This window comes from Rhinichthys klamathensis, unplaced genomic scaffold (assembly GCF_029890125.1).
Source record: "Rhinichthys klamathensis goyatoka isolate OS25496 unplaced genomic scaffold, OSU_Roscu_1.1 h1tg000305l_1, whole genome shotgun sequence".
Classification (NCBI taxonomy): domain Eukaryota; kingdom Metazoa; phylum Chordata; class Actinopteri; order Cypriniformes; family Leuciscidae; genus Rhinichthys; species Rhinichthys klamathensis.
The window spans coordinates 169,897-182,500 of record NW_026606824.1 but is presented as its reverse complement, the minus strand read 5'-3'; the positions used below and the strand labels follow the sequence as shown (position 1 = coordinate 182,500).

Below are 12,604 nucleotides of genomic sequence, written 5' to 3'. Positions count from 1 at the left end.
TGTGGCATAAGAAGAGAAGTCTCTGTCCTCCACAGAACATCAAGACTCGAGGCTCAGAGGACGAAACAGAGGGCATATTTTAAACAGAAGTAATTAAATAGTAATTCAAGTCATTAAAAACACATTAAAGGGCATATTTTCCATCAAGTGACTATGTAGCTAAACATACTCATAAACGGCGATATTTTCTTATATTAAATATTTAAAAGAAACGCCATTTGAGTACGTCAAGAAACAGCTCAGACGCTATTAAATCTCAAAACACAAGACAAGATGAGGTTATCATTATTATTATTGCAGTGAATACTGGAATATTATTATCCAAAACTAATATAGATGTCAATGTGTTTTAATCAATCATCAGAACGTGTAAGCACATAATATGTTAGCCGGTGTGAGCTTTTTGTACTAGTGGGACACTATAGTTCATTTGTGTAAGTGAGCAAAATAAAGTAAACCGTGACATATCATACCCAAATATTCTTCATACAGTGACTACCCGTAAAATTGATATTAAAAATGTGGGACCAGAAATTATCTCGACACTTTGACCAGACCATGTGTTTTTCTTTAATTGCCAATGCGACCTTTTTACACACAGACTGAACACAATGAAGCATTGCTTGGTGATTGGTTGAGCCAAACTGGTATTATCTAATTGTGTAGTTAAATTTAACAACAGACAAAACCAGTCAAATATCCACTGATCTGATAACTCTGATATGATTTGATATTTTATCACCATTTTCTAAACTATAGCGAATAAACTGTGATAATGTGAGAAATGTCGAAGGTGTCTGAATACATTTTGGTTTGACTGTATTTCATATATACAGAAAGCAACACAATAACAGGCAATCAGAGCATACGTGCTGTTTAAGATAGAGTTATGTGGACTGATATAATAGAAACCGAGCTTCCGGGCAGAATGTCATGTTAAAGCAAACACCCGATTAACATAATTAACATCATGGCGTCACGCTCAGCTAGAACACGCGTCAGCGACTGAACACCATCTTTGATGGAGCGATGGATGACATATTCCCTGTTAATTAGACCTATTAACAACTCAAAAAACAAACACACGATGCAAATGACGATGTGAGGTGGTGGAAGACATCACGCGCACACACACACACACACACACACACACACACACACACCTAACGGATTCTCTTTGTGCTGTTAATTGGGCCTCTCTAAGTTAATTGAGCCGATGGAGTGAGACGATGCAATGATGCAGCTCTAATCACACACACACACACACTTACAGCAGAGGGCTTTCTGTAGCCGGCGGATCTTCATAGCCGTCCTGTATGCGGAGAAGCGCACATTGTTGAGGTCAGCTATATGGAAACAGAAGAGAAAGCACAAGAAAAGTGAACAACACTCGGACTGTAAAGTGAACTCCCTGTGAACCGAGTCTGAAGCACAGAGCTCTGTGTGTGTGTGAGAACAGATGACAGATTCTTCTGACGAGTTCTGAGGATTCATCTAAACAACACTGTGACATGTTAAATCCATAAACAGCAGAGCATCTGACACACACACGCATCCGCATAATCCATTTGACCACATACGTTATAAACAGCATATTTAATGAAATATTTCGACACGACATGCAGATTGATACAATGTTTGACTTCATCTTTAAAACAAGGTCTGTTAATGAGCGTGTTCACAAGTACGAAGGTTAATAAGTAAAAAAAAAAAAGGAAAGGTCATGTAACAGGTTGAACTGTTCTTATTAAGAAAAGGTCAAAAGTGGTTAACACAAAATATGATCAATACAGCGAGATGCCTGTCTTATCTGTCAACTCCACTCATATCACGTTTGACATCAGCCGGAAAACAATTTGATTTTAAAATCCATTCTAACATGGTTTTCTAGTGTTTTCATAACTATCAGTGCGTTGTTGTGAACGTAAACACACTCGTTAGCATTAGCAACGAGATTTGACGACCTAGCCTGACACAAAATTTGACGGATTCTATTCAATTCTCAAACCCCCCAAAAAAGTTCATTCTGTTTTGAAATCCCGTCTTCTTTTAGATGTATCGTGCATGCAAAATGAGTTAAAATAACATCAAATAAAAATAACTTTTTGACTGTTAACTTAAACTATTACAAATATTTAATTAAATAAAATATAAACATAAGATGAAATTTAAAACTGAAAACTAAAAAAAACTAAAATAAAAGGTTGCCATTTACCTGAAATAAAATATTATTATATAATTAAAAAACTACAACTTAATCTAAAATTAAAATATAGAACATACAATCTTATTCGAGACATTAATGAAATAACAACAGTATTAATTATTTTTGATATATATACCTGAACCAAACACAAAAATAACTCTCTCACATCTGGTCCGGTGCCATGTTTGTGTGTGTGTGTGTGTGTGTGTGTGTGTGTGTGTGTGTGTCGACTCTAGAGGTTTCCTGCCTCACACGAACACACACCTGCACTGACAGTGGGCCTCTGCGGACACTTGCTGTCCAGTATTTATCCATCTGTGTATTTTGGTGAGACTCGAGTTTCTCTCAGCGCATCTCTCGGGGTACAAAAGACGTATTCGACTCTCTGTGTGTGTGTGTGTTTGTATCACTTACAAAGAGAATGGTACAGCTCCGTCATCTTAGGATGGTCCCAACATGTCGTCTGACTGTGATGACTGCAGAAGAGGACAGAGAGGGAGAATTAGACTCTGACAAACACACGACTTACAACGTCTGTTGTTATTGTGTGTGTGCTTGTGAGAGAGAGGCTATCTTGGACACAAAAAGGCTTGCGGGGGTGAACGACTGAGCTGAATGAGAAAGAACCAAAGAAAGGAGATCAAAATCTAGAGCAGAAATGGAGGAAGAGCACAGGGAGACGTGTCTTAAATACGCTGTGTGTGTGTGTGGACTGGATTCTTTGTGCTATCTATTTCTCTTGGTTGAGGTCAGATGTGACCTGACAGATCCACCCAGAGCCCTGGAGAAGTGTCCACTCGGCTGACCTCACTAACACAGCTGCCATTACATGCTCACCGCTTCCCTCAGTGTCCGGCACATGCGCACACACAGAAGAAGCGGGTTAGCGTGGATATCGACAGGATTTTAGCCAATCAGAAGTGATCAGTAATTGGTCAGGTTCACTGGGTCTAAATAATAATAATGTTCCTATTTCTACTCTTCACTGTTTTTCCAACTTAAAGGGATACTTCACCGCTGGCAAAATGAGATTTCAATAACACTTGGCTGCCTGCACAGTAAAAAGGCTTTTTTTTTTGTGTGTCTATTTACATAAAGTGTAAATTTGCTTGGCTTTGCTTAAACTACGGAAGACACTGGGTTGTTAGTGTGTTGTTGTTCCATGGCAGAAAGTATTGACGCAAATCAACACGAGGTCAAATCCCCCTTTTTGCCAAACTCCCTCTAACCTCCTTTTTTTCCGTCACATATCAGATCGGAAAAGGCATTTATTTCCAATAAAAATGAAGAAAATATTCGAAAAGTGGAAAGAGTGTCTAATGTGTGTTTAATAAAGCGTCTATCGGTTAAGGTTAGGGGTGGATGTAGGGAGGGCTTTATTGTCCCAATAAGGTGGAATTAATTTAATAATTTAAATAAATATAATAATTTATACTCTATCTATGTTATTATTTCATGCCGTTTAAAGCACAACAACACTAAGGTTCAAATAGTATCTGCAACTACTTACAAAATTACTACTCTTTACACTTATTGCAAAGAAAATACTGCTATTTTTAGTGCAAATAGAATCTACCGCTATTTTCACTTAGTTTAAATGACATCTATCGCTATGTGCATATTGTAAATAGCATCAAATAGCCTCAAAAAGTCATTTTGCTGAGTATTCTCGTAAACACAGACGGTTTTGAGTGTAAATGTAAAGCGCTGAGAAAGAAAACGCATGTGCAACAGTATATTGGATCCGTGCATTCGGCCTTAAAGTGACAGCAGCCCAATAGCACTGATTCAGTCATTAATGTTAATCGGACAACAAAAGACAAAGAGAAAATCACTCAGTGCTCTTGAATTTATATATTTTGTAGCATTAATAAGGATTCATCTATATTTAATGTATACAGTGAAGACTATGCATGTTATTTTACAATTGATTACTTTATTCAAGCTATTACTTATCTGAATACCACTGTTGCTTTTTGAAGCTTCAAAGTTGGTCACCATCCACTTACATTATATGGACCAACAGAGCTGAAATATACTTCTAAAATCACTTGTGTGTGCTTTGCAGAAGAAAGCCACACACCTCTGGTATGGCATGAGGGGTAGCCACTGATGAAAATTAATATTTTTGTGCATTTTGGCTATTTCTTTAACAATCAGGCATTGAATACATCCTGCTAAATAATGGTTGGAGTTGTTATAGTCTTGAGTCCAACACCAGAATTGCTTCCCACACACACTCCCAGGCAAACGAGGCTGTGTCTCACTGAGTTTCTGTTTGGGAGGGACAGAGCAAGAGAGCCAGATGCTGTCAGCAGGTGTTAAGTGAATCTCCTCGTCTCATTCACAGGTTGATGAGAGGTCCTCTCCGCTCCGCTGGCGTCGGCGAACGGCTCAAACCGTCTCAGACCGTCCATCTCAGCCAGACCCAACAGACAGAACGCCAGGGACGAGTGCAGCTTTAAATAGACCCAGATGGGCGTTCAGGGTTCAGCTTTACTGACGCATGCATGGAGCCAGGTGACGGCGGATGATGGTTCTGTCACATAAATTGATTTTCAGCCGTGAGGATCAGTGAGGGCCGGAGTGTGTGGAGGGTAATCCGGCTGGTTACTGCACACGGGTGAAATACGCAGCTTCACCTCGGCTCTTCAGCAGGAGAACAGCGAAGAAGTGTCATCTACTCGAAACTACAGTGAGCTCCCTCGCTGCCTAAACAGCTGCTTGTTACGGTGGCATGCTAACAGTCCGAGACACTAAGACAGCAAGTCCCCATGAAACCCACATTTCTTTTTTTGTATAGGTTATCTATAAGCTAATGTGCTCCAAAACAATGACAAAATTCGGATTTAGAAGATATATATGCATTCACAACTAACAGTCTGTCACTTTCGTCAACATGGATCAATGATCTTGATGACATCACTCTCAATCTGAAGCCCCGCCCCCTATATTATAAATAGACGATGAAGCTGCGGCCGAAATCGGTCACTTGTTCACACATTTACTGTTTTCTACATGATGAATGGGGGATATATATAGGGGGATAGGGAACGATTCAGACAAGTGTAAATATGCTTTCCATTGGGGCGAAATTACAGCGGATTATATGATCGAGTCGGTGCAGATCAAAAAAATGTATCGGACCCATTTGAATTCTGCACAGAATGCTGTATTTTAATAGCCTGGGAAAACCCAGATAACTTCCGGCAAATTTAGATTTGCTCTGAAAGTTAGTCTGGCAAAGAGCTCATTCAAGCTCATTTCCAATCCGCCGAAATCGAGGCACCAATCAGAAACGTTGGGGCGGGCTTTCCACGATGACGACAGCGCTGGGATTTTGAAGCAGATTTTGTAGCCTACATTACAAAGATGGATGCCGCCGTCGAACATCACTCGTTCGAATCAGCTATCGCGTCTGTTTTAAGCCATTTGAACGTTTCCTTTTAGTTAAAAACCGAGCAAAGAACAACACTCGGAGATGTGTCTCCGCCGCTCTGCATACGTCATCTCCTTCATCGCTCTGATTGGGTTAAGTCCGTCCGTTGGTGACGCCCCTCTGGAAATGATTTGTCTATGACGCTTTGCCAGACCAGAACTCAGATACAACTGAGAATGCTCTGGTTTTAACCAGGCTAGTATTTTAAAGCAATATGGAGGAGATTAGGAGGAGAAACTGTTAGACAGACAGAAACAGCACTGATCGAGTGGAAGAGATAACACACCAACGAAAGTTTCAAAACGTCATCTACACAAAGTAGACTTTCAAACTACACATCCTCAGCATGATTATGATCACTGTTTTGCTTTAGCAACAGTTTAATATATTAGACTTTGGCTGTCATAAGATGTCAAATGTGGCTTTATCAAGCTCAACAGCTCTGGCCGAGCTGTGATACGCCATTGGCTATTTTAAAAAGGGGAGGAGCTGCTGGATGTGATCAAAAATACAGTGAAAACAGTAATATTGTGAAATATTATGATAATTTAAAATAGCTGTTGTGATGTTTTAAAAAGTAATGTATTCCTGTGATCAAAGCTGTATTTTCAGCATCATTACTCCAGTCTTCAGTGTCACATGATCCTCCAGAAATCACTCTGATATGATGATTTGATGCTCAAGAAACATTTCTGATTATTATCAAAGTTGCAAACAGTTGTGCTGCTTCATTTTTTGTGGAAACTGTAATATATTTTTACATAATTTTCAGTACTGTAAATGTAGTGTAAATTAACAGCAGTGTAAATGTGCAGAGCACTGAAAACAACTAAGAAATAACAGCTTAGTTTCATTCTGCAGAAAGCAGGCGCTCGTACGGCAGCAGGCACGCGTTTACAGTAAAGGATGCGAGATGTGTTTTATTCACAGCGGTGAGCTGCTTACAGGATTAGCTGCTGCTCTCTCATCTCAGCGCACACACACACTTCTCTGAAGTCCAGGGAGCGTGTCTCACACACTGAGATGAATAAACATGAACTCTACTCAACTCATTATATTCACAAAACAGTCTAAGAGTTACAGAAATGAGCTTTTCTACAAAAATACTTCGTAGATAAAATACTTTTCCTTTCTTACGACCTCTCTCTGTCACTCTTTACGCAGGTCCGACATTTGAGACATCATCATCTCCACTCGACATGCTCTAAAATCTCAGCTCATACTAATCAACACACACACACACACTCTAGTTTCAAACAAGTTTCATCCCTTTGATCTCTCCAATTAATGTTTGACTATACGAGTCGGCGTAAGTATTGGTGTGTGTTAGAGAAAGTTTGTGTTTCAGTGGAGAAGAGTCAGTATTTCACTCATGTGAGCCGCAGGAACCATGACTTATATAAGACCGATCCAAATGAGAACAGACAGCCTTTTGGGACATTATTTTAAAAAAGAATATTAAAAAAATGTGAATAATAATAATAATAATAAAAACAACAATAATTTGTTACTGTATATACATAAATATACATATATAAATGCACACACACACACACACACACACACAAAAACAGCTATTAAATACTATTCAAATAACAGTAAAACCCTTTCACACATCTCTCTTCTAACATAACACAATATTAATAAGAATAAAAATACATTATTTGCATATTTCCTTTGTATTTATTAGTTCAGTATGGTGCCATGCAATTAAGCACAATAAAGTTCTGGTGGGCAGGTTAACATAAATAAACAAACAATACTGTGCATAGAAAGGACCAAAAACAAACAGAAAGAGATCTGAAACCACATTTGAGACCAGGAACAGTGTGAATGCTTAGAGAACTGGGTTCTTTTACACTTTTTGACCACTTAAAGATGTTTGATTAAAGATAACCCAATGGTGAAAACACCTCGCCACACAAAATACCCACTTACTTTGTCGCAGTTCTTTTCACTTTAAAGTTATTACACAGACGAATCAGTTGGTGCAGATTGCCCTGTGCGCCGAGCTTAGTCTTCAGAGGGGTCAGGGCATTCCCAGAGAGTCACGATACAGAGAGTCAGCGGCTTTTAATTAGAAAGGCCAGTACGCGTTGCTAATTCGCCCAGCCTCACGGCAGGAAGATCAATGAGCCGCGAGGACACACTGTACAGAGAAGCAAACGTTTGTTCTGGAGAGCAGCGCTCTAGATGTGAGAGCACAGAGAGTCGCACACAAGGGTTTGGTGGAAATGTAAGAAAGATTCCCTCGGGAAATGAAACGATGAAGGGAAAAAAAGGATCTCTGGTGTATTCATGAATGCACAGCCATATGGGTGCTGTCAGAGCCATACGCGCCAAAGAAGTTCAGCTACCGGCCATTCCTCACAACACACCTGCCGCCCAGCACACACACACACACACACTTTCACAGGTCCCTTTCATCTCCTTTTCTACACTACAAAACTCCAGGGATCTGGACGACATGGAACAATCCGTTCGCCACAATTCGGCAACTCCGTTTAGTGACTAATAACTGGAGTAACCATGCATTTTAATGGACACTATATGTACCATGGAGAATTTTTTATAAAGTGTATTATTCTTTCTCTCGGTTACTATTATTTTTTCACATGTCATTCATCCTCCTCTATTACTGGATGATTTCCAAGCCGGTCCATTGTCAGGATGCTGTATGCAACAATCACTCTCTCTCTCTCTCTCTCTCTCTCTCTCTCTCTCATTGTCTCTCGAGGCTTGATGGGCACTTGAAGGGACAATGTATTCAGGCAAAATATCAGTATCTGAAGGAATTGCCTGTCGTCTGCAGAGACGTTGCGAAATCACGCATGCATTTACTGAACAAACCCAGCTTGCCATGGTGGCTTGAGTTTGACTGTTTTTACATGACAGTTATAGAGAAGAACCAGACGCTGGGGTCCTAGATTAGTGAGATACATGTATAATGTCAGGATTTAGGATATTTATTTATGATGTAAGATTTGAAAATAATGATAATATTTGTATTCATCCTGGATGCATTAAATTGATCAAAGGTGCTAGTAAAGACTTTTGAATTGTTACAAAAGATTTCGATTGTTCTTTTGATTCACTTTCTATTCATAAATATTATAATACAATATATTATAACACTTATAGCAGCAGAGTTTAATGGTTTCCAACATTGATAATAATCAGAAATGTTTCTTGAGCATATATATCATATTAGAGTGATTTCTGGAGGATCATGTGACACTGAAGACTGGAGTAATGATGCTGAAAATACAGCTTTGATCACAGGAATAAATCACATTTTACAATATATTACAACAGAAAAAATTATCTTGCATTTTATTAATATTTCCCAAAATGACTGTTTCTTACCGAACCCAAACTTTTGAATGGCAGTGCATGTGAATATACACAATAATCTGCTTCTGAAAGTTATGTGGAACTTAATAGAGAAGCACACGAGCCGTACATCCGTTCGCTGGGGCGTTTCTAAGTTCAGAAAGAGGATTTCACACCAAACGTGAAAAAAACGTTGCCGTCAAATAGAGTCGGTTCTGCTTCAACAGCTGCAAAGTGAAAGCACCCTTAAAGAGATCAGTCCACATGGAAACAGATGTGTGAGTGTGTCAGACACAGCACTTACTTGATGTAGTAGGGCACTTTATTCTGGGACACCGCTCTCTGCCAGGGCGTCTGCACTGAAGCTGCGGACACATAATAAAAGATTAGATGGGGTCTGCTCATGATGGTGTTGGGAAATGAAGCATTAATTAAGAACATCTCTCTCATATCAGCGGACTCTTTTAATTTCTCCCGACACTGAACCCTCGTTCCAGAGGTACACACTTGATGATTTATGTTACACATCTGCTCTCTCAGCAGAATGTAGTGTACGCAACACTGCTTTTGAAGCTAATGGCATGGGAAACGGGATGATACAACTTCAAAGACCAAACTCTAAAAGTTTGAATCGCGTCAGCATTACCCAATACACTGAACTCTATGGATCGAAGCGTCAAGCTGCAGAGTAACTCCCAGTGCAGTCATGGGATGGAGAAGGGATGGGAAAGGACAAGATGGGACAGAAAAGGACAAGGCGGGTGTTGTAACAAGGTAAAAAAAAAAATGATTTGCTGCCATTTGCCGCCAACGTTTCAGGAAAAAGGGGGAAACAAGGTTTGATGAGACCTTGAGATGAGAGAGAGAGTGAATATAATTTGTATGTAGTGTTATTGTTACATCTTATTGTTTCATTTAAATGTAACTGCCACAATAAAGCCAATAAAAGGGAACATTAAAACTGCTAAAATAAATCTAGTGTGTGTGTGTGTGTGTTCATGACTGCTCTTGACAGTCCACTAAAACAGAAAATAGTAGACGATTAACCTCTGAATTATTAAACACAAAAGCTTCGCCACAGCTTAGTGTGTGTGTGTGTGTGTGTGTGGACTGTGATGTCTGATTTTCCACAGTATCTGACACTGGCTTGCTTAATTTTACATGGCTGACAGTTATTGTTTGTGCGCGAGTGTAAACTTGTGTCAATTAGAATCAAATGAATTTTAATTAGCAGTGTCCCCTCAATAAGAGTGAAGTGGCAAATGTCTGCGACAACGACACTGATTACATTAACACTCTACACAATCAATTACATCGTACATTTTGTATGAACAATGAATATAAAAAAAATGTAGAGTAACAACTGAAAAAAAAAACAACAACGCTAAAACACAATAATTAAAAAGACACTGGTTTACATTCGGACCAAGTAACATCGGATCATTCTTCAACAAGCCGCATGATTTAAAGTATCATTTATGTCAAAAGGTGTGAAATGAGTTATGCAGTTTTAAAACCTTTGTTTAGGGCAGGGGTCGGCAACCCAAAATGTTGAAAGAGCCATATTGGACCCCAAAAAAAAAAAAAAATCTGTCTGGAGCCGCAAAAAATTAAAAGCTTTATATAAGCCTTATAATGAAGGCAACACATGCTGTAAGTGTTATATTAGCTTTATTAGTATCAAAATGATAAGTAGGCTACAAATTAGAGCTTAGATCGGGCCCACAAAATCAAGCCCGGCCCGGCCCGACACATTAAACGTAATTATGAGCTCTAGCCCGATTTTAACCCGACCATTTTTTAATGCGTGGGTCGTTATAACTGACGTTCTCAACTTTCTTTCTCCCGCCCGCAACATGTATGTTTTGTCCCGCTCCCACAAATAGACTTTTTTCTGTACCTCCAAATACTTCCAAGTTAGCCTACGTGTCGCCTCCTGATAAATTATTTGTTATTAAAGCATTAAAACACAAACCACTGTTAATTTAACATAAAAGCAAGCAGTTTACTGCGTGCATGGTTTGCCATGACTGAATGCGCGCAAAGTGCCCTCTCTTAATAATTCCTAAAAAGCTGAGAGTTCATCGCGATCTCACACATCTCTGTTATTATCAATGAAGCTGACTGCACAATCAATCTTTCATAATATCCACACTTTGTTCGTTATAATTAGAGGATTTGCCAGCATTAGGGTTGCCAATTTTCTGAAATGGAAATAAGGAACAGGGGGGGGGGGGGGTATGTGGTAGTGACATGCCCCCTGAAATTCATACATTTTATATCATATTATAATGCAACTTATTAGGCCTATATATTTATAGAATAGCAAAGTAGGCTTAATCAATATACAAGACTTAACCACACAGATATATAAAGGCTATCATGATCATTTTGCCAAAAATGAACCATGTATTTGTTTAGATTATAATACGTTTTATTTTTAACTTAAACAAATACAACATATAACATTCGAAACTCATCGGCTTATACTGCATTTGAAGAAAAATAAACACAACAGTTTTCTGTAGCCTTGTGCGAACTTACTCAATAGAATTACACTTCTAGAATGTACTTTCCGGTGTAAAATTTTTTTTAAAACAATTTTAAGTAGTTTTTCTTATCATAGCCTACAAATGTCTTCGGAAACACATTTTACTTGATTTACTGAAGCCTGTAAAATGCATTTGCAGCTGCACAGCTTGCACATTGAGCGTCTGGCTCGCTCAGGCTGCGCTGCGGCAACTGCACATCCAATGGCGCGGGCGCCTCTGACGTGCGACCAATGAGCCAACTCTACGTCATTACACGTCAGCCCGTCAAGGGGGCGCCAAGTCCCCGAATTTGCCATTATAGCAGCGGGTCTTCGTTCATTCATCATAGTCTGTCTGACATATATATCGGAAGCTATGCGTCTGTCATGGATTTGCACTGAATTGATTCTCAAAAATACGGAACAAAGTGCGTTCCGTATCAGCTCAATACGGAACAAGCCTTTTATGTGTCAAATACGGAACGATTCCGTATTATACGGAACGGTTGGCAACCCTAGCCAGCATACAGAATTCAGCACTGAACAAAAACGTCAGTTTTGAGCGGTGAGGGGAGTATATCTTAAATGCTTCTGATTGGCCATTGCGTTCAAGAAATCAACACATATGTCTGTGATTGGCTATATCGCTCAACGCTGCAAACACGTTATGAATAGAAATTCTGGCCTGTAAATCGTTTCTATTTTGTTTTAGTAGAGTGAGTGCATTACCGCACGCGCCCGCGCTCGCACTCGGCCATCAAATCTAGTCCCGCGCCGCACTAGAGTGCGTTGGGAGTGCTCAGCTATCTTTCTCTTTTTCCCCTTGGAATCCATGGCCCATGACACACCCACCAGTTTGTTTGTCAGCCACCGGTCTGGCATCACGCCGATCTGACAGACACGTGTGTCACAGTCTATGACGTAAATTCTTCGTTGACAGAAATGTTGAAATGAAATATTTATTATACACATTTTTACAACGTTGAAAAACTTTAAGAATATTTGTCATGTTTTTCCTCCTACAGAAATTATATTAAAACAAAATATATTTTTTCCATTTTCAAATTTTTGAAAAAGCTCCAGGGAGCCACTAGGG

At 39.3% G+C, this 12,604-nt stretch overlaps 1 protein-coding gene across 6 annotated transcripts in view; it reads right to left on the bottom strand.

Annotated features, from left to right (window-relative positions):
* utrn (utrophin) overlaps positions 1–12,604 on the bottom strand; it is a 231,614-nt gene that overhangs the window by 55,186 nt on the left and 163,824 nt on the right. For all 6 annotated transcript variants that reach the window (XM_056270677.1, XM_056270680.1, XM_056270678.1 and 3 more), the window contains 3 exons: positions 9,283–9,343; positions 2,621–2,682; positions 1,272–1,346 (listed from right to left, as the gene is read on the bottom strand). In XM_056270677.1, the coding sequence (XP_056126652.1) occupies positions 1,272–1,346; positions 2,621–2,682; positions 9,283–9,343 (198 nt within the window). The remainder of the gene's footprint in view (positions 1–1,271; positions 1,347–2,620; positions 2,683–9,282; positions 9,344–12,604) is intronic.